General features: G+C 55.6%; 3 protein-coding genes across 6 annotated transcripts; 2 read left to right on the forward strand and 1 right to left on the reverse strand.

Moving 5' to 3' along the window:
- The first annotated feature begins 1,467 nt into the window (after positions 1-1,467).
- Positions 1,468-11,615, forward strand: LOC308180523 (kynurenine--oxoglutarate transaminase 1-like). Of its 4 annotated transcripts, none has more exons than XM_080562381.1 (14): positions 1,468-1,614; positions 3,283-3,404; positions 5,689-5,747; positions 6,687-6,837; positions 7,510-7,659; positions 7,748-7,834; positions 7,949-8,077; positions 8,363-8,483; positions 8,877-8,953; positions 9,069-9,158; positions 9,247-9,433; positions 9,647-9,723; positions 10,141-10,227; positions 10,619-11,615. In XM_080562381.1, the coding sequence occupies exons 2-14, from the start codon at positions 3,321-3,323 to the stop codon at positions 10,685-10,687; spliced, it is 1,368 nt and encodes a 455-aa protein (XP_080418507.1). In that variant the 5' UTR covers positions 1,468-1,614; positions 3,283-3,320; the 3' UTR covers positions 10,688-11,615. The 4 variants fall into 4 exon arrangements, with proteins under 4 accessions (XP_080418507.1, XP_080418508.1, XP_080418510.1 ...); XM_080562382.1 differs by lacking the exon at positions 1,468-1,614 and adding an exon at positions 3,080-3,203; XM_080562384.1 differs by lacking the exons at positions 1,468-1,614; positions 3,283-3,404 and adding exons at positions 3,521-4,537; positions 5,536-5,565.
- A 680-nt stretch (positions 11,616-12,295) lies between these two features.
- On the forward strand, positions 12,296-17,031 carry SPOUT1 (SPOUT domain containing methyltransferase 1). Its single transcript, XM_080562392.1, has 12 exons — positions 12,296-12,406; positions 12,523-12,565; positions 12,678-12,803; positions 13,112-13,271; positions 13,642-13,731; positions 14,040-14,089; positions 14,319-14,449; positions 14,879-14,951; positions 15,318-15,416; positions 16,084-16,186; positions 16,302-16,449; positions 16,640-17,031. Exons 1-12 carry the CDS (start codon positions 12,371-12,373, stop codon positions 16,712-16,714), a joined length of 1,134 nt encoding a protein of 377 aa, XP_080418518.1. The 5' UTR covers positions 12,296-12,370; the 3' UTR covers positions 16,715-17,031.
- A 405-nt stretch (positions 17,032-17,436) lies between these two features.
- On the reverse strand, positions 17,437-20,056 carry ENDOG (endonuclease G). The gene is made up of 3 exons (XM_080562397.1): positions 19,529-20,056; positions 18,857-18,966; positions 17,437-18,166 (listed from the first exon to the last, which is right to left on the reverse strand). Exons 1-3 carry the CDS (start codon positions 20,045-20,047, stop codon positions 17,881-17,883), a joined length of 915 nt encoding a protein of 304 aa, XP_080418523.1. The 5' UTR covers positions 20,048-20,056; the 3' UTR covers positions 17,437-17,880.
- Positions 20,057-20,157: the final 101 nt, after the last annotated feature.

Consider the following 20,157-nt stretch of genomic DNA (forward strand, 5'->3'; position numbering starts at 1 on the left):
CTCATGATTATTTTCATTTGGCTGACTCATTAGAGGACGATGGGCAGCATCATTTTTTAAAATATTCATAAAGGATAGTTCAAAGGCATTCATTATAATTTCATCAGTGTACAAAAAGCAGTTCTGAGTGGTTAAGTGCAGCCAATTTTAACTTGTATACACCGATGATTGCTGCTGTAGTAAAATAAGCATATCTGTGGCTTTCTAGGAACATTATTGGTCTTAATATCTCTGTAACCACGGGCACAGGACCTGCACCAGGGGAGCGTTGATCCCACCTGCCAGAGGACAGTTTTGGAGACAATACCTAACACAGGGCAAGAGCTAGATTTTTGGAAAATATGACATTAAGAAGGATTGTTCATGTTTGGATGTACTGAAATCAAAATATGCTTTCTGCTGTATTTTAAGGGGAAAATAAGGTGAAGTTACATGTTACAGTTGAGCCAGCATAAAGGCCAAATCCTGTCAAAGAGGATGAGAGTTCATACTCCTGCCCATGGCCTCTTCTCCCCATTCCCTTCTGCTCTGGGCCCTGCCCAGGTCTCTACTTCCTTGCTGTGGCTTTAGCACTCACACCCTGCCCTGGACCTGTTCAGCTTATGAACCTGACAGAAAACTGCCCATTTTTTCTACCAGAATGGCTTTCTGCTGGTTTAGCATGTCTAGTGAGCTCAACTCAGAGTCAAACAACCCCAGATTAGGGCAGCGGGAGGGACTGAGCTGTAAGATTGTCTCAGGATGTGTTGTGAAATCCTTACAGGAGCAAACAAAAGCTCTCCTTCCAGTTGTTTGTTTCAGTGTTTGAGTTAAACAGAAGTTTAGCAAACAAAGAGTTTGCATCTGCCTGCACAGAAATTCCCTCCCGCTTAGTCACGGCACTGATGCTGTGGGCCTGGCGGCGGGATGTCGTGTCAGGAGTCGGGAACCTTTGCACAGCGGACGTCAGCCGCTTCCTTCCCTGTGCCTCACTTTTTCCTACTGAGAGAGGGAGACAGTCATTACTCAGGAGAGCTACACGACCTGATTCACCAGGGCATGTAATGCCCTGTCACAAAAGGAAAAGGGAAGCCGAGAGAAGATGATTTGCTCTCTACGCCTCACTTGAGCAATTGTCACCTCTCACACACCTGGTGGAGAGTTCAGTTCCTGCATACCTGCCAAAATCCCCTTCTGAGGCTGGTCTCTGTCCCCCTGACCGTCCACAGCCCAGGAGCTGGACGATGCTGCAGGTAATTAGAGCCCTGCCACACTAATTACCCCGTTACAGGTACAAGGCTCCATCTGAACAATAGGCTGCGTTATTTTCTCAGGCAGCCAAGACCCTCTGGGACTTCTGGCTCTGAGCCACTGCGAGGAAGGCACCAGTTCCCCAAAGCCCTCTCCTTTCTGGTGCTTCGGAGTGACCCGAGAGCTCCTTTTCCCCGGTACCATCTTCTCTATCCGAGTGTTGTAGCTCGATTTCTGCCTTCCTGCAGCTTCCGAGACTCCTCCCAGGAAGTCCCCGCTGCAGATGAAGCGTTTTGGTACATGGGGAGACCGGCATGTGTGTGCGGGCAGCCTGGGTGGTCGTGCCGGACTTTTGCAGCGTAATGCAGCGTGTCCCAGCTTGACGTAAGTCGGTTTTACCCCCACTGCCACCCCTGCTGAGGGGCTGCCCCATGCCAACGCGTGTGCGCTCGTTGGCTGCTGCATTCGCCCGTGTTCCTGTGGTGCAGTGGGTGCAGGGGGACCCTCGTCCCCCAGAGCCCTTCGGGTGCACCCACAAGCGGCCAGGCTGGCCGCCTGGGCAGCACCGGGACGGAGGAGATCGCCGGTGAGTGACCGACCGATCCCTGCGGTGACCTTTCGGTTGCCTCCTCCAAAATCCTGAGTGCCCCGTCCCGCCTGCCCTGCTCCTTGCAGGGAGCGTAGGTACGGCACGGCCTGAAAACTCAGCCAGGGGAGAAGCTCCCTGAGCCTTTCCCAGGCTTTTTGACACCCCGGTGGCTGACCCCACTGCAAAACATTGCCCAGGGCTGGGGAGGTGAGGCAGAGCCCCCTGCCCTAGCCCCAGTGCTTCTGCCGGGAGCAGCTCCCAGAGCCCAGCGCTGCCTCTAGCTCCTTGCAGGAGCCCTGTGCACACCTCTCAAGCACGCTCCACAGTTCGGTGTAAGCCAGTGAAGCCCTTTTTATTGCCACAATTTCATTTTGTCACCTGCAGGCTTAGTCCCCGCAGTCTGGCACTCACTTGCTTTGCACCCCAAAGCAGTGCCCCCCATCCCAGCACCTGTCCCCTGCACAGGGAGGAGGCAGATATTTCACAGTCCTGAGAAATATTATGCCCCATTTTCCATAAATCATGCTGTTTTTTCCTACCTGGGCAAAGAGATGTAAAACTGGCTGGCTGCTGCTTTTTGCTTTTTAGAAATAACACAAAATGCAAGCAGAGGGGACTCAGCCTGCACGTAAGGATAGGGAGGGCATCTAGCAGTACCGAGAACCTACCCTTGTGCTGGCCATCTTCAAACCTGTTTTAATTATTTATTTTTTTCAGTAAATTTAGCAGTAAATTAATCTGTAGCTGATGAAAATAAAGGTGCATGCATCCTCCAGACTCACCCCTTTTATCTAAAGTATCTAACAAAGCAATTTATTTTAGCTTAAATACCATGTGCTTTGGCAGTGCTGTAGAATAGTTGAGGGGACCCGAGGTGAAGGAACAGGATGCATCAGGCACAGAAATTAATTTATTTGGGGCCTTAAAGGAAACCTAAACACCAAAATCCATAAGCACATTAACCCCCCAGGCCCCTTGTTTCCCTTGCCAGCCCCGAGAGGCAGGGTGCCCGAGTTGTGCAGCCAAGCTACAGCCACATCAGGTGAAGGTGAAGGAGAGGAAGGGCAGAGGCAAGAGACACCAGGGAAAAAGCAGGCGGGAAGGTGATGAAGGACACACGATTCCAGAGGATGCCCTCTCGCTGGTGTCTATACCACTGCCCCAGTGCAGAGGAAAGCAGTGGTAGCGTGGAACTGGGGGGAGAGGAGGCAGAAGCTGCAGGTGCTGCCCTTGTGATCCTGCTTTCATGTGTGTCATAGGCACAAAGTGCAGCCCCAGCCCTGTTTGACATTGCAGTGACAACACACAAAGTGTCTGGGCTGCCTTTTCCTATCCAGAGTGAAGTAACCACAGCTTTGGGTCTGGACCTGCGTTGTGTCCCCAGGTAAAAGAAACCTTTGCTTCATGCCTGCAGCCGCGGAGCGATTTTCTCATCCCTCTGCTTTGTGTCTGGGGAAATACAGGTCCGCGCCCACAAGAGTGAGACAGCAGGAGCCGTGGCATGCTCAGGAGAGCAGGACCGTCTCTGCGTCACTTCTTGCTGGAGAGGAATTGCGGCGCTGGATATAGCTCCTGCTCCAGCGAGGTATTGAATGCCCAGCACGACTGCTTCTGGCCCGCAGCCTGCTCCCTGGCTCAGGCCACAGCGGCGTGGAGCTGGGGAACGAGCCTTGGCAGTGGCAGCAGATAGGGCATGTCAGGAAAAGTCACCCTGATGCAATGTCTGCTGTAACCCAATTATTTCCAGGTAGCCTGGTTAAAGGGAACGTCTCACACAAGCAAGAGAATACTCTTTACACAGAGAAAAGCTCATTGTTTGTGGGATTGCCTCATCTGAAGGTGTCTTCGACTAAAGCTTCTTGGGTTGCAAAATACTTGGAGAATGAAATATCAGCATCCTCCTGGAGGTAGAAACTTGCAGAGCAAGGGAATGACGAGCAGTGAGGAGTCAGTGGTAGAGTGCAGAGCACGGCCGTGGCTGCTGAGTTGTCTGCCTGGCAAATTGCAGCTTGAGGAACGTCACTGGGTTTGGGGGCAGAACAGGCTGACATGGATTTGGGGGCTACATGGCCCTGAGCCCGCGTTGCTCTCCAGCCCAGTGGGCAGCCACCCATGGCAGCGTCACGCAGGCTGGGGATGGGACAGAGGGAAGTCAGGAGAAGAAAGTATGTCATTGCCGCTTCTGAGAGGGTTGGAGCAAGCAGGGCCTTTCCTCAAAATTGGGAACTTCAAGGCTTTCAGCACCTTGTTCCCACTGAGCCACCTTTCAGAGCTGTTACATTCTCTGGGCTGGGGCCAGCAGCAGCCCCACCACAAGGGGACAGCGCTGGAGCTGTTAATGTTTAACCTCCAGCTATCTTTAACATCCCAAGCCACAAATCCTACTCCCACCACAACCAGCTCAAGCCTCGGGTCTTGCTGACTGTAATGCCCATGGGCTTGTGCAGAAAAGGCAAAGAAGGGGGCTGGGGGAGATGCGTGGGGCTCCCCTACAGCTGGGGAGGCAGTGACTCCTGCTCACCCTTGGCCGCCTGCCCAGCACCGCGGGGGAGCGCAGAGTCCACCCGCTGCCCTCTGAAACTCGGGATTCCTTGTGATTTATTTGCAAAAATCCCTAGCGAGGGCTGAAGCTGCATAAAAAAATCCAGGGACACAAACTATTGTTGGGGCAGTACTCAAACGCTGGTACAGCCTTGTGGGAAGGGCGGCGGCAAGCAGGTAAGTGGGGAGTTACGAGTGGGGGGGACACCGTAACCCCACCATCCCAGCACGCAGACCCTGTCCTCACATATCCCAGCTCCACATCTCACCCCTCAGCTGCTCGCATGTGCCCTCCTCATCCCTGTTTGTGTTTTGCTTGCTGTGGGGACGATCATTTTCTTGGCTCATTGCTTCGCAGACGCCCTCCTCCATCCCCACGCAGGCTTTGCTTGGTGCACTGAGTATCCTTTGTGTCCTGTCTCCAGCCCCCTCGCTGTCTGGTTGCCTTTTCTCCTGCACTGCTAAGTTACTAAATTCTGCCTCTGTTGCTTTTCATCGTCCTCGCGATAAACTCCCCATCAAGCACATCAGACTTCCTCCTGCCGTGCTCATCCAACGGGAAGGACGATTTTGCTCTGCATGCTCCCTACTGCCCCTCTTCCAACCCCCTCAGCCACGATGCACGTGGGCATAGGCACCGATCAGGCAAGCGGTCCCTCGGTGTCTCCGTACGCCAGACTGCCGTGTGTGTGCTGTGCTCCCCTCCTGCCTGCACTCAGCTGCTGCCTGCTTTTGTTGTGAATTTTAGGTGCAGAATTTACCAGCATTTAATTTAGGCTCTAGAGCAGCCGCGGGCTCCAGCAGGACAAAGGAGCAAACGCTATTCCTGCCGCTCTTCAGGGTGGTGTGGAATAAAAATGTTTGTTCTTTTAGAAAAAGGGGGGGGGTTGTGGCCTGTAGGGAACAAAGAGCTCCTTCTGAAAAGAGGGGCTATGGGAAAGCAAAAGCCTGAGGTCTGGGGTTATTGGCCTGGCTCTTAGAGCCTGGCCGAGCTCATTTGACGCACGATTTATTCCAACTGCAAACAAGGTACAAGGTATTGCTAGTGCCCCAGTGAGGTACTCACACCTCATCTGTTCAGCTGTTTTCTTTCTGAAACTCAGAAACGAAACATCTTCCTCTGCCACCCCTCATCTGTCTGATCTCTCCAAAAAAGTGTCTGAATCTTCTTCCAGAAGCTGCTGTGTCAGCATTGAAGCACTGAGGTCGGCCAGCAGAGGCGGCGAAGCCACGCAGGAGCACACACCTTCTGCTGGGGGCACCCCTCCTGCAGAGGGCACGTCCCCCCCGCCACGAGTGGAAGCTCCAAGCTCTCCTTCTCTTCGCAGGCAAAAATGTCAAGGCCAGTGCAAGCTCGGAGGCTGGAGGGGGTCGATAAGAATATCTGGTGAGTTAAGCTGCTACTGGGCAGCTCCTGGTTTACCCCGGTGGTAGATGTGGTTTTAGGCAGCCCAACATCAGACAGAAACCGCTGCGGTTGCACGGCACGGAGCAGCACCTCGCTTGGCTACTTTGCATTTGTTCAGGAAACGCATTGGGGTGATTTTGTCCCCGGAGGCTTTACACCAGCTCAGCTGCGTACCTGCTGCTCGTGCTTTGCAGCATCAGCTCCTTGCTGTCCCAAGGGAAGGCGGTCGGCAGCAGCACCCAAACCTGAGCCGAGCAGTCGCAGCACACTGGCTCCAGCTCAGCATCAGCTTCAAGCCCAGCCTAGGGCACTGGCAGCAGGGAGGCAGGCAAAGAGGTGCTGCTAGCTCTGCCCCCAGCCTGCCAGGAGCTGCGGCATTGGGAACACTGCGTGCTTGAACACGGGTTAAATGAGCTGTGCCCTGCTCTGCCTAGCTTTGAGCTACAAAGTGCCAATAAGCCAGTCCGTGGGTGAGACGAGCGCTGAGTTCAGCCTGTCTTATCCCCTGCAGAGGCCTTCACGGTGCCTGGTCACTAATTTTTCTAGAACTGGCCTCAGCTTGAAAGCCTCCGAGACCTCTCCTGCTCAGTCTGGTCTGATCAGAAGTGGTGCGTGGCTTCAGCCGTGACCGCGCACCCAGGCAGCGCAACTGCTGTGTCCTTCAAAAAAAGCTAAAACCCTTCCCAGTGCAATAGTGCCTGGCTCGGTTTTAATTGAAACTGGTCTGAAACGCCCTGTGCCTGGTGCAAGCAGTGAGGATGGGGCAGAAACCGGCCCTGCTGTGGGAGCTGCTCCCCCAGCCTGTCCTGTCCACCCACCTCGCTCCCTGCCAAAGTGACGCCACCAAGCAGAGCTGGTGCCAGCAGGCTGGCCAGACCCTCTGTCATGCTTGTCCTTCTCTCCCTTCCCTCTCTCCAGGGTGGAATTTGTAAAACTGGCTGCCACCTACTCCACGGTGAACCTGGGCCAGGGCTTCCCCGACTTCCCCCCACCGGACTTCTTGAAGGAAGCGTTCACCAGAGCCCTCAGCGGGGAGAAGCACATGCTGCACCAGTACACCCGTGCCTTTGTGCGTGGACAGCCCCCCTGCTAGGCGGTACCCCTGAGCCCTGCCCCAGGTGGGCCAGGGCTTGAACAAGCTCAGGCAACCCAAGCAACGCACACCTCGGCTGGGCGCACGGGCCGGGACCCCCCAGCTGCTGCGGTGGGTGGGCAGAGCCATCCAGATTTGCTGGGGATGATGGAGACATCTCCTTGCAACAGCTTCCGTCTTTGCCCCCGTCTTCTTTCCAGGAGGGTCAGATCCTGCTTTGCCATTGCAGAAGTGCCCATCCGGCAGTGCTGGCTGGGCAGGGAGAAGTTGCACTTGTTTAAACAGGATTTTTGTCACCTGCAGTTGCAGTGACAGAGCTGGCAATAGCTGGGGTGCCCTGCAAAGAAAAAGAAAACAAACAAACAAACAAAAAACAACAACAACAACAACCAAAGGGAATTATTTCCAGGCAGGATCATGCCCCTGTTCTGCTGCAGGGACACATTGGACACAAGTGCAGGGGTCCGGTGGATGTGGGGTTTGTTGCCAAAATCCCACAGCACGAGGCACCCACATATGTGAGGCAGAGCCATCATGGCAGGGAAACCCAACACAGGGCACTTGGCTGCCCAGAGCCATCCGAAGGGCTCATCCCTGGTTCAGGAGGCTTCCACCACCCAGCCCTCACCCACTCCTCTCACCCCACAGGGCCACCCGCCTCTGGTGAAGATCCTAGCCCAGCTTTTTGGGAAGCTGCTCGGACGAGAGCTGGATCCTATGACCAACGTGATGGTGACTGTAGGGGCGTACCAGGCCCTCTTCTGCTGCTTCCAGGCTTTCGTTGATGAAGGCGATGAGGTAACCCAGGACCCTCCCATTGCTCTGTGCGGCCCTCAGGTAGCTCTGAGCAGGGCCGGGAGGCTGCTGCCATGCCCCTCTCTTCCAGGTGATAATCATTGAGCCCTTCTTCGACTGCTATGAGCCGATGGTGAAAATGGCTGGTGGGACACCCGTGTTCATCCCGCTGAGACCGGTGAGTGGGTCAGAGCAGAGCCATTGAGAAGAGAAGAGGATTTGTAGCACGGTGACCCCTAAGCAAAGCGTAGAGGCAGCAAAGCAAGCTGAGGTTCCCCTCTGTTCTCTCTAGAAAGCTCCAAAAGATGGAAAATTGATGTCTAGTGCAGACTGGCAGCTGGACCCCGCTGAACTGGCTTCTAAATTCAGTGAACGGACAAAAGCCATCGTCCTGAACTCACCCAACAACCCTCTGGGCAAGGTAACGCCTCTGGCCTCGCTGTGGACAGCCCCGAGAGCAGCTGGGGTGCTACAGCTCGCCCAGCCATGGCTGCGCTGTGGCACCAACTCCACCTTCCTGGCACGCAGGGGGAATGGGAGTTGTGGGAGCACCACTGCTGTGCTCTGCTGGCATTTTGAAGCCTCATCTTGTGTGCCAGCAGTGCTTTTGTCCTGTCCTGGCTCAGGAGATGGTGCAGCCAAGGGTGCACGGCAGGGCTCAGAGATGCTCCTGCTGTGTCTTAGCTCTGCTCCCTGCCTGCTGCAGGTGTTCAGCCGAGAGGAGCTGGAGCTCATTGCAGACCTGTGCGTGAAGCACGACGCCCTGTGCATCAGCGATGAGGTGTACGAGTGGCTGGTCTACGACGGGAAGGAGCACGTCCGCATCGGTATGGAGGAGGGCTTGGCCGAGCCTGGACATCTTCTGGGGAAGGAACTGGGGATTTAACGGGGGACCCCTGGCACACATGTCTTGCTGCACTCCAAACTCAGCATCCACACCAGGTCTTAAACTGAAGCCCTGACTTCCAGAACCAGCTGGAGGAAACAGAGCTGGTTTCACAGCATGAGATCTGGAGCAAAGAACCCTTTGGCTCCAGTGAAACTGGATTTTTGCCCTTTCTGTACAAAACTACCATTTTCTCGGTGTCTCTAGTTTTGGGACATCCATTTCAACATGACTTCAGAGGCCTGTTCTTCCTGTTGCAGTAACATGCAGTCACCCCATTGGAGGGAGCGTGCTGAGCTCTGCCATCAGTGTTTCTCTCTCGTTTCATTGCCAGCCAGCTTGCGAGGGATGTGGGACCGCACGGTGAGCATCGGGAGCGCTGGGAAAACCTTCAGTGTCACTGGATGGAAGGTGAGTGCCCCCACGCAACACCTCTTTGTCTCCCCATCCCCATCCCTTTGCAATAAAGCAGAACATGAGGAGGTACCAAAGACTTAGCACCTTCCTCCTCCTCTCCCGGCCACAGGTGGGCTGGACCGTGGGACCCAACCGGCTGCTGCAGCACCTGCGCACCATGCACCAGAACTCGGTGTACCACTGCGCCACGGCCGCACAGGTAAAGCAGCTCCCTGCCACCAGCCCTGCAATTCCCAAAGCAGCCTTGGCCGTCTTCCCACCAGCCTTTGGATCCTCTCCCCTCATAGGAAGTCGTGGCTCAGGGTTTCCAGAGGGAGTTTGAGCGCTACGGGAAGCCAGACAGCTACTTTGTCCAGCTGCCCAAGGAGATGCAGCAGAAGCGAGACCAGCTGGTCCAGAGCCTGGTCGCGGTGGGGATGAAACCCATCATCCCCGAGGGCACCTACTTCTTGGTGGCAGACATCTCCGAGTTCAGTGAGTTGTGCAGCTGCGGTGCTGCTCGGGCAGGGCTGAGTTCGGGGATCAGCTCGGCCCGGTCCCACCAGCGGGGACAGGAACCTGCACAAACAACATCCAACGAGGGGAGGGACCGCGCCGCGCTTCCCATCTGAGCTCCCAGAGGCCACGGGTTTGGGGCTTGGCTGAGGCACCCACCCAGCCACAGCCTCTGCACTGCTCCTCCCGCAGAATCCGATGTCCCTGATGTCCCCAACTCTGACGAGCCCTACGACTCCAGATTTGCAAAGTGGATGGTGAAGAACAAGGTAAATGCATCTGCCCTTTTCCACCGCATTTACCATGGTGTGTTTGTGCCCTCCCTGCTGGCTGTGCTCGTCAGAGCCAGCAGTGGTGGCAATACCACCAGTGGGCAACGTCCCCATCCAGACCCGGTTTTAGTGTGGAAGAAGCCAGGGCATTGCTTAAGTCCATGGTAGCACCAGCCAGGGCTGGGGCTCTCCTGAGGACGTGCATGGGTCCAGCAACCCAGGGCCAGGGACACATTTGAGGCGTCTGTCAGCAGCTGGCCTCAAGCCCCGTGGTGAGCTCAAGCAGGGCACGCAGAGCACCAAAGGCACTTGTGAGCCCGTCCGTGAGACTTGCGAGCACTAGGTGACAGCTTCGCCCACGCTGGGAAACGTCCCCAAGGCGCTAACCTCAGCTCCATGCCTTTCCCTCCCCAGGGACTTGCGGCCATCCCGCTCTCCGCTTTCTACTGCGGGCCCCACAAGAACAACTACAACTCCTTCATCCGCTTCTGCTTCGCAAAGGTGAGCCCTGTGGCGAGGTGAGGTTGGGGGTAATAACTGGGGCTGCGTGGTGAGACAAATGCCAAGAAACACGCAGCGCCTTGGGCACTAGAGCCCGAGCACGGCACCGCGGCTGGGTCCAGCCGGCCCGAGCCCCTCCTGCAGACACACGAACGGAGCTGGGGCCGGAGGTGCTGGTGCTGCCCTGTCGGGGTCCCACCTTTCTTGGTTAGAGCTGGGGGTCCCCTGAGTGCACATTCAGCTGCCCAGGGCACGCTGCCTGCCCCAGATTGGGCTGTGCCCGAGTCACACCGAACACAGAACGAGAATGGGATTTTATTGTGAAAACAACTCGGTGAGGGGAAGGGGGACGTGGCTGGAGCCACGAACCAAACCTTGGGTGTTTGTTTAGGAGGAAGCCACACTGAAGGCAGCAGATGACATATTGCAAAAATGGAAACTGGAGAAAACTACTCCCTGAAGGCACTGGGGAGGGAACCAGGCTCTCCTTTGTCGTCACCTGCCACGATCGCTCTTCTTCTTCCTTTGCTTGGCTACAAACTATGCTACGTCCTTATTTTTGTGCCTTCAACCACATTTTTTGTCAAACGGGTAAGAGGTTTGCCAGGCCCACGGTTTAAGGGGCTTTGCTGTCACTGTGAAATGAATGCACCGTTTCTTGCAAGAAGCGAGCCTTCTGGTGTGGCTCAGCGTTCAGTATTACTTCTTCTCATCTTTAAAGACTTCACTAATCAGTTCTGGGATGCGTCCAGCAAGACACGAGGTAAGGATGGCTCCACCACCACATTCTGAAAAGGTGTTTCAGGACCTACCTTCAGGGCCATGCTGGGGTTGGTGTGGTTTGTCCTGCTCCACATCCCCGCTCGTGTACCGCAGGGCTCAGGACAGCGTTTCCACCAGCACCCACGTTCCCCACGTGAATGTGGCATCGCTGCCCATCAGCAGGTTGATTCCTCTGACCCTGAAAATTACACGCAGGAAGGTGTTGTTTCCCATAATTAGCAATAATCCCTTTGGCTTTTCTGCACATCTCTGCGGAAGGTGACCACAGGTTCAGGAACCATCTGCCCTTGACTATTGCTAAGCCTTCCCCGTGCAGCCCCACGCTGCCCTTAGGACTTTGTCAGGGCTTGGTGGCACCCCCAGGCTGCAAAACCAAACCCCAGCCTCTGACAAGAGCACGTGGCGGCCAGGGAGGTAGGGCACGGCTGCTGCCGGGCTGGTGGGGCAACACGAGCAGCATTTGGGCAGGTAATTCTTGCGTCATTCTTGATTTCAGGCTGGATAAGGATGTAAAATAGTCATAAATCGTGCAGGAATTACGCGCAACAGAATGCGGGATAAATATTTGTAGTGGTTAAATTATTAAAGCTGAATTATTGCAATTACTGAAGAGTAAATGTCTCTAATGATTATGGGGCTGACGCAGATCTCCTGGGGAGCTGCTGTCCACCCCCTGTGCGGTCTGCTTTGCGTCACGTCCCATGGTGGCAGCCCTTCGTCCTGCCAGGATGGTGGCTGCAGCCCTGGGGGTGTCCTGCGTTGGGCTGGGAGCGGGGAGCTCCCAGCACCAATTCCTGCTGGGAGCAGCACCAACCTGTGGGAAGCAGGCAGACGCTGACCTCCAGCCCACACGAGGTGCCCCGTCTCACCTGCCGGCCGCAGCCCGAGGTGAGGGTGCTGCTCTCGCACCCACACACGGGCAGGTGCTGGGGGACCCACGGCCTTCAAAAGCAGACAAAGAGCTGAGAGATTTGTTTATTAGCACAACTCACAACATCCCCAGCTGCGTGGGCTCTTACTCTAGGCTGTGACACACCCCACAAGAGGGAGGGATCACCCCCACAAGAGGCAGGGATCACCCCCACATCCCCCCCAGGCACGCACAGCTCCTGCAAACGCCCCCAGGCGCAGAGATCCGGATCTAACCCCCGCCTCCCTGGAGAAGCTGCCGCACGCCTTTTGTCACCCATCCACCCCCAGGACAGAGCAACCCCTGCTTAGCTTAACAGGCCGCGCAGGCGATTTAAACCCCCCTCCTAGCCCCGCCCCTTTGCCCGGCCATTGGCTCGCGTGACACCACGCCCCGCCCACTTAGGGCGGGCACCGGCCAATCACGGCGGGGCCGGGCAGCGCGCACAAGATGGCGGACGGCGGCGCGGCCAAGCGGCCCCGAGAGGTGGGGGGGGGGCGGCAGGGGCGGGCGGCCCTGAGGGGAGTCCCGGGGGGGGGGGGGAGCCATGAGGGGAGCCCGGCGGCCCCCTGACGGCCCCCTGACGGCCCCCATCTCCGCAGGCTGAGGAGAGGAGGGTGGACTGGCGGCGCTGGAAGCAGGAGAGTAAGGCCGGGGCCGGGCAGGGGCAGGGGGCGGGCTGCAGCCGCCCTGGGGGCCCGGCTCTCGGCGCCTTGTGCTGACGGCTTGGTGGCGTCCGGGGTTTTGTGCGCCCCAGGGAAGGCGGAGAAGAAGAAATGGAAGGAGCTGAAGCTGCTGAAGAAGCTGGAGAAGCAGCGCATGAGGGAGCTGGCGGAAAAGGAGGCGGAGCAAGCGCGGGAGGAGGAGCAGAAGGAGGACAGAGGTGGTGTGCTGGGAGCCCGGGGAGGGGCTGGGAGAAGGCAGATAACCCGGGGATCCGTCAGGAAGGGGACGGTCATCTTCGTAGGTCTGCTAGTAGTCGGCCCACGTGCACTGACAGGCACAAACACAACGCAACGGGCACCGCACGACAGGCCTTTATTAACAGAAAACCCCTCGTTAAAATCTGAGAAGCAGAGGTTGCGTTTTTCTCCCGCCTCTCCTGCAGCTGAAGTTTCTGTACTTCACCAACTGGTGGGAGAAAAGCGCCCCGTGCGCAGCCGTCAGGCCTGACGGCGCTCTGTTCCCCAGGGCGGCACTACACGCTGAGCGTCGCCCTGCCGGGCTCCATCCTCAACAACGCCCAGTCGCTGGAGCTGCGGACCTACCTCGCTGGACAGATTGCCCGAGCCTGTGCCATCTTCTGCGTGGATGAGATCGTGGTGTTTGACGAGTATGGAGAAGACGCAAAGTAAGGATGAGCTATTTTGTGCTGCAGGAAACGTTTCTTTTGTGCTTTCTGTTCCTTCAATCTTTTCTTTAGCTGAGACCAGGAGAGAACTGTTTGTACTGCAAGCGTTTGAATCTCTCATAAACACTAGCACTACAGGGAGCCCTGTACTGGGCACAGGTGTTCACTTAACTGCCTTGGAAACTAGGATCATTTATGCCAGCATGGGCGGAACAAAGCAGCAGGAGAAGGTTTCCTAGTTCTTTTAGGGTTGATGGGGGAGGCCGCTTCTATTCAGATTAAGGAGAAATGGTCAGATCTCCAGAGGACCAAGACCTTGTTGCTTTGCAGTCCCATACGGTGTTTACAGACTGCTCTCTTTCTCTTTTAGGAGTGTGGAGGGAGAATTTGAAGGAATTGGAAAGAAAGGCAAGGCTTGCGTGCAGTTGGCTCGGATCCTGCAGTACCTGGAGTGCCCTCAGTAAGTCCACTGCAGCCAGACTGTGTCAGATGAGTATTAGAACTGGCTACCAGCTGATGATTTGCATGGGTACCTCATAGTGTGGGCTCCAGAAGCAATATAAACTGTTTATATTGCATGATCATGCATGAACACAGGATCTGATCATTTCATGTCTGATTCAGGAGTTTAAGTGAAACAACAGCAGGGACTTGGGAGAGTTAATCATGCTCTGTACTCAGCTCCTTTTGAGTCAGTACAAAGCTAGAGCTGAGGCCCAGATTTCTTAGAAACAATTGTTTTCATATTTAAACCTTCTCTGATAATAGGTACTTGAGGAAATCCTTTTTTCCAAAACACGGAGATCTGCAGTTTGCAGGTAATGATTCAGTTGTCTGTGTCCCATGCTGTTGGCTCCCCCTTCCTCAGCTCTGGCTCTCATTTTGCACGGGATGCACAGAGCTTAAGAACTTTTCCCCACCTTAGAGTGGGGATGAGGTGCTGTGCTCCACTGGACCACAGAGGGAGGGGGCAGCAGAGCAGCCGTACTTACACACGTTCCTGCAGTTTGTGTCCTATCCTTACCTCCATCCTGTGCACTGTTCCAGGGCTCCTCAACCCCCTGGACAGCCCTCACCACATGCGGATGGATGAGGACTCGGAGTACCGAGAAGGCGTGGTGTTGGACCGGCCAAGTAAACCAGGCAGAGGCTCTTTTGTCAACTGTGGGATGAGGAAGGTACGTCTGTGGGTAAAACGACTCATCCTGTCGCTGGCAGATCTGAAGCAGGCGTGGTGGGTACAAGCACTGCTCGGTTTCTGAACATCCTGCTTCACAGCAGGCTGGTAATGGGGGTTAGTGCTGGTGCTATCCTGTCCCTTCTGGCCAGTTTATGTTTGTAACTTCCCGAGTTCTGGCCTGCCCTACCAGCACGTCATTGCTTTGCTGCTGAGTTGGAACCTCTGAGCAGCACAGTAAGTGTCAGGCTGGTGACCCAACCACCCTGAGCCTGCTCTGCACGGCATGCAACGTGCTGCCCCTGATTGCAGAGCTCCTCATTCCAGCTCCAGGTCAGAATATGCCCCCCTTCTTCAGAGGATTCCCTCCCTCCCCACCTTCCCCAGTACCTCCAGACTGTCTTGACACTGCTGGTGACTGTCCCTGCAGGAGGTACAGATTGACAGACAGCTGCAGCCCGGGCTGCGAGTGACGGTGCGCCTGCAGGAACCACAGAATCCAGGTAATCTGCTGCTGCGCTAGCATCTGCAGACTTTACTCCTGCCAGAGTTAGTCCTTCTGTATGACAGCCTTCAGATTACCAACATTTGAAGATAGCCAGTAGCTCCTGATTCTCTTCACTACACACACACAGTGTAGTAACACCCTTACATAGCTCCCTAGTGTATTGGAAGGACCTGTCCGCTCTTCGACCAGCAGTAAGTAGCCCAAGCACGCTCACACCTTCCAGAATGCACTCAGAAGGGAGGCTCTTGGTTGTGCAGTGAGTCAGCGCCTTGCCACAGGAGAAACCTCAGTATGTGGCTGGTCAAGTTCAGCTCTCAACAGGACGTCACGGGGGTTGTTAATCTCTTTGCTTCCCTTTCAGAAGCAAAAGTGCGGAAGGGCATCGTGGTGTCCTCACACCACCCTCGGACGGTGTCAGGCTTGTACTGGGGTTACAGCGTCCGCCTTGCCTCCTGCCTCAGTAAGTATTTGGGGGCGTTCTTTGCTTTCTGCTGTGCAGAAGGAGCTTAATCCTGCCTGGGCTTCCACAGCAACTTCAGGCTGCACATCTGTAACATGTTAATGTGTGTTCCTTAAAATTCTAGTTTTGTCTCAAAGGCAGCGTACACCCTATGCAGCTAGCAGTCACAAAACAATCAAATTTGAGGGATAAAGCTACAAGTGTGAACTGCCCCACTCACCCACCAGTACTTGGCCCTCTACTTTCACACTCACCATTTTTCCAAACGCGTGCATCGTAGCAGCTGACGAGAGCTGGTACTTTCCATCTCCATTTGTGGTAACTACCTCCCACTCATTCACATCTAAGCCTGCAGTGACTTTTGAGCACACGAGCCCTGCAAAATCCTTTTCCACTGTCATCTGAGAGATTGTATCTCCTAGGAAAATCATATTTTGATTTTCCATGGCTCCTGGTACCTGTTTGAGGTGATGCAGCTGAGTGCCAGGAGATTCCTGCAGCAAGGGAATTAGGCAGGAAGAGGGATCAGTCTTCTGATGTGTTAGCGATGCTGGAAATCACTTCTTTCTGCTGCCACCAGTCACCTGTGGAGTGTCTGACCCTGCCCAGAAGGCAGCAGGGGTGAGGAGCACCACGCTGATAACCACATCCTGTGTTTGTTTCCCAGGTGCTGTCTTCTCGGAGTGTCCATTCAAGGAAGGCTACGATCTCTCTGTTGGGACCTCAGAGCGGGGCAGTTCTGTGGACCAGGTCACTCTCCCCTCCTTTAGGTTTGTGTTGCACATCCTCAGCCCACTCAGACCTCCCCTGCACTCGGAACACCTGCCTCGGTACGATGGTTTTAGCTGTTCTCCCTTCTAACCCTGTCCCTGTGCTGTCCCCTAGGCACGCCCTTGTCGTGTTTGGAGGTCTTCAGGGCTTAGAAGCTGGGGTTGATGCAGATGCAAACCTGGAGGTCACTGACCCCAGCCTTCTGTTTGACTTCTACCTGAACACTTGTCCCAGCCAAGGCAGCCGAACCATCCGAACAGAGGTAGGACAGGTGGCTAACGGTGCAGCGGGTGCGGTGCCTGCGCACACAGAGCAGCGCTGCCTTCCTGCCTCTGGCAGTGATGCGTACAGCCAGGCAGCGTCATTCCCCCAGTGATGCCTCAAACAGCCCCTGGCTTGCCCAGGGGTCCCTTGCCAGGGACAGCAGTTCTGACTGCACGGGTCTGTTCCAGGAGGCGCTGCTGATCTCTCTGTCTGCACTGAGACCTCGCATCGAGGAGGCTGTGAAGACACCCACTGACAGCTGAGGGAAGGAAAACCACCGACCTTGTCCACTTTGGACTGCCTCAAGGAAGAGCCCTTTGCTATTCAGACGCAGGGAAGCCCTGCCAAGCTCCTGGAGCGATAAGCCTGGGGGAAGCTGAAGACACCTGACCAAAGCTGGCAGCACTGCTCAACCGAGTGTCCGGCTTCTGCTGGGACCAGCAAGTCTGGGCCCTTCCACCTGCAGCATCCAGCCAAGAGCAGGTCGCTGCCTCGCAGCAGCTTGGGACAAGCCTGGCAGCAAACTGAGTCTCGGCAATTCAGATGTCTCAGGTGGGGAATAAAACAGTACCAAACCTCAGCTGCCTTGGAGTCTGTGTGTGAATGTTTGTGACAAAGATGGGCACTCAGTGCCCTTGCAGACCTGTGGCCTTCAGCCTTGAAGGAAGGAATTTAATCCTTATGCCAAGCAGCTGTTCCCATCACACAGCTAGCCTGACTCCCCAGCCCCCCTCTAACTCAAAGGCTTCCTCCTTCCCCATGGCAGGAAGGGCTGGAGCTTCACTTGGCTCTGAGCTAACTGGATGATCTTTAAGATCCCTTCCACCCCAAGCTGTTCTGTGATGCTAAAGCACGTCACCACCATACCTCGTTACAGTTTGGCTCAAAGAGGAAAGCAGCTGGAGAAGCTGGCTTTGCCCTTCCCCTTTCCTGCCGAGTTATTCAGGGACTTCTGTAAGAGCAGATAAGAAACAATCCATACTTCGGATTTTCAAAGCTTTACTGCTAAAACCAACTTCCGAAATAAAACAATTACACAGCCCTTTGGACATAGAAAGGCAAGGACCTCTCCCTGTACCCGTCTTGCCGCTGTCCTTCCCTGCTCAATACAGAAATTAAGTAACTTCCCTTTGTGTTTTAAGAGCCACACACAAAAGGAGTTACAGGAGTACGCACAGGTACTGCAGCTTAGGGGCAAATCCTAGAGAACTACTACTTGTCAAGTGCCCAGGAACTGCCCAGGAACCTTCCATGCAACCTGCCCCTGAGACATGCTTTGCACGTGTTTCACTGTTACATGAAATGGGAAAGGGCTGAAGGAAGCACTGCTTTGATTCTTAGTCCCTGCATTTAAAATTGCTCAAGGAAGTATTGTGAACTACTGCTGTCAGTCCCTTCCAGAGGATACCTGGATTTCCTTAGTCAGGGTTCAACGCTTGTTTCCAGCTGTGATGGCTTTCAAGTTACTTGTTCTCTTCAAGATGTTGGGGACGAAGAGGAGCCCTGAGGCTCGCTCAATGCTCTCGATGGGAACCAGGAACCGTTCAAGTGGGATGTTCTCATCCACGGGGCTGTTGGGCATCACGTAGGAGCGCAGCTCAATCTCCCCGCTCTCCTTTTCCAGGATGAGCACCTTGAAGAAATGGGTGGGGACGGCCACGTTGTTCTTCCCAATCACTTGGTACTTGACGTACATCTTCCCATCAGCCTCCATCCTGCACCAACAGCAACGTCCCACATTATCCCCCAGTCTGGTGCCTCCTCCATCCCTCAGCCCTCCACCACCACCCTAAGAGAGCCCCCACTGCACAGCATGGCAGGGAGCAGCCTTGCTTCTGCCGTACAGATGTTGCTGTAACAGAGGCTGGGTGACATGGTGAGGCTGAGTTTTACACGGGGTCTGGTCACCCCAGATCCCTGCCCCACTGTCTCTCCTTTAACGGCCTTTCCAAGCTATTTCTTGCTGTGAAAAGATCCCAGATTGTGAGAACTGCTTTTCACAGTCCTACACAAATATCCCTGCAGATAACGTCACGCTCTTAGGTGAACAAACAGTCCATGAAATGAAACCTGGGAGCTTTATCCTGCAGGGAGGGGTTCTGCAGTCTACTCTGTTAATTTAATGCTGCTACATTAGGAAGAACTGCAAACAAAAGTCACCAGGTTACCTTGTATCTCAAGAAACCCGCCCTAGGCATTCCCAAAATAACTGACTGAATGGGAACCTAACCCCAAGAAATCACCATTCTGCAGAAACTCTGCACGCTGCTGGTCTCACCTACTGAAGGGGCTCTTGGCAGATCGCTCCTGTTTTCGAGCAGCTGGAGGCTGCAAGCCCTCGGCCTGCTTTACCTTCCCAGCACGACATCACTCGAGTGTGGTCCCAGCCGGGTCCTCGTGTTTACCTGGGCAGGTAAAGAGGTCCTGTGCAGACATAGACATTCTTGTTGTTCCTTGCCAAGCTCCTGCTGTACTTCTCAAGGTTATTCCAGGCATTTTGGTTTAAATGAGGAACCTGAAAACACGAGTGGACACGGACAGTAGAGTTAGTCACCAGGGCACTTCCTCCTTGCTCAGTTTTCCTCATAACAACATCCACCTTTCTCTAACACTTCTGGAGTGCTTGGGGGCACTACAAGCCAAGGTCACTACTGTCACCTGCACTCTGGAAGCTGCGTACAGAGATCCTGCTTTGCACAGCCAGCAGCAGAACCCACGAGCCTCAGACTGCAGCCTCTGTAAGCATTTGTCCACCCGCAGCACGCTGCGCTGACTGGGGTCCCTCCCAGGGCTAGAAGCACCCAGGCAGGTCCTTACCGAGGACCACCTTTGTGCCTGTTTGCAGAAGCTCTTGGGGCCAACGTTATCATCACCCCTTAGATACATCATTTAACTCTTAAGTTGCCCTGTGTGGAGTCAGGAGCTGGACACAATGATCCTTGTGGGTCCCTTTTAACTGAATATATTCAGTGATTCTTTGAACCCCCCCCACCCCGAGGGAACGCGGTCACCTCAGCCCCTCTCTGCCAGAGCTGCTCCAGGCTTTTAGCAGCAGCACCCCGGGGGCCGAGACCTACCTGAGGGGCGACGTTGCTGAGGTAGAAGGTGTCCCGCATGGCCTTCTGGCTCCACTTGTGGTTGGCGGCAGCCGCCAGGTGACCGCGGTCGAAGCCGCTGCCGCGGTAGTCGGCGTTGGTGGCGCGGTGGTACTCGTGCACCGAGTCGTCCTCCTGGAAGTCGCAGGCGGCGCGGTCGGAGGCTCCGCTGAGCGTCTCCCGGTTGAGCTGCTCGATCACCCAGAGCGCGCTGCGGCTCCGCGGGTCGTAGCACAGCACGTAGGACTCGCGGCTCCGCAGCTGCGCCAACCCGGGCAGGCCGTACTTGGTCAGCTCGACCCTGCCGGACCCGGTGACCGCCGGTGGGCCTGCTGCTGCTGCTGCTGCCTGCACCGCGGGCAGCACGGGCACGCGGCCCAGCAGCCCCGCCACCTCCTCCGCATTGCCCTCACGGCGCTGCCAGAGGGTGGTGAGCGCTGCTCCCAGCCCCGCGCCCAGAGCCAGGGAGGCCCCGGGCAGCAGCCAGCGGCCCCGCAGCATGGCCCCGCAGCGAGTCCCGCTCCCAGCGGTTCCTGCTGAAGGGCTTTCTCTTCCGGTGCCCGCCCCGCCGCCACCGCCACACACCCGTAAGGGAATTGCCCCTTCAAGGC

This window comes from Anser brachyrhynchus (assembly GCF_964034855.1).
Source record: "Anser brachyrhynchus genome assembly, chromosome: 19".
NCBI lineage: Eukaryota > Metazoa > Chordata > Aves > Anseriformes > Anatidae > Anser > Anser brachyrhynchus.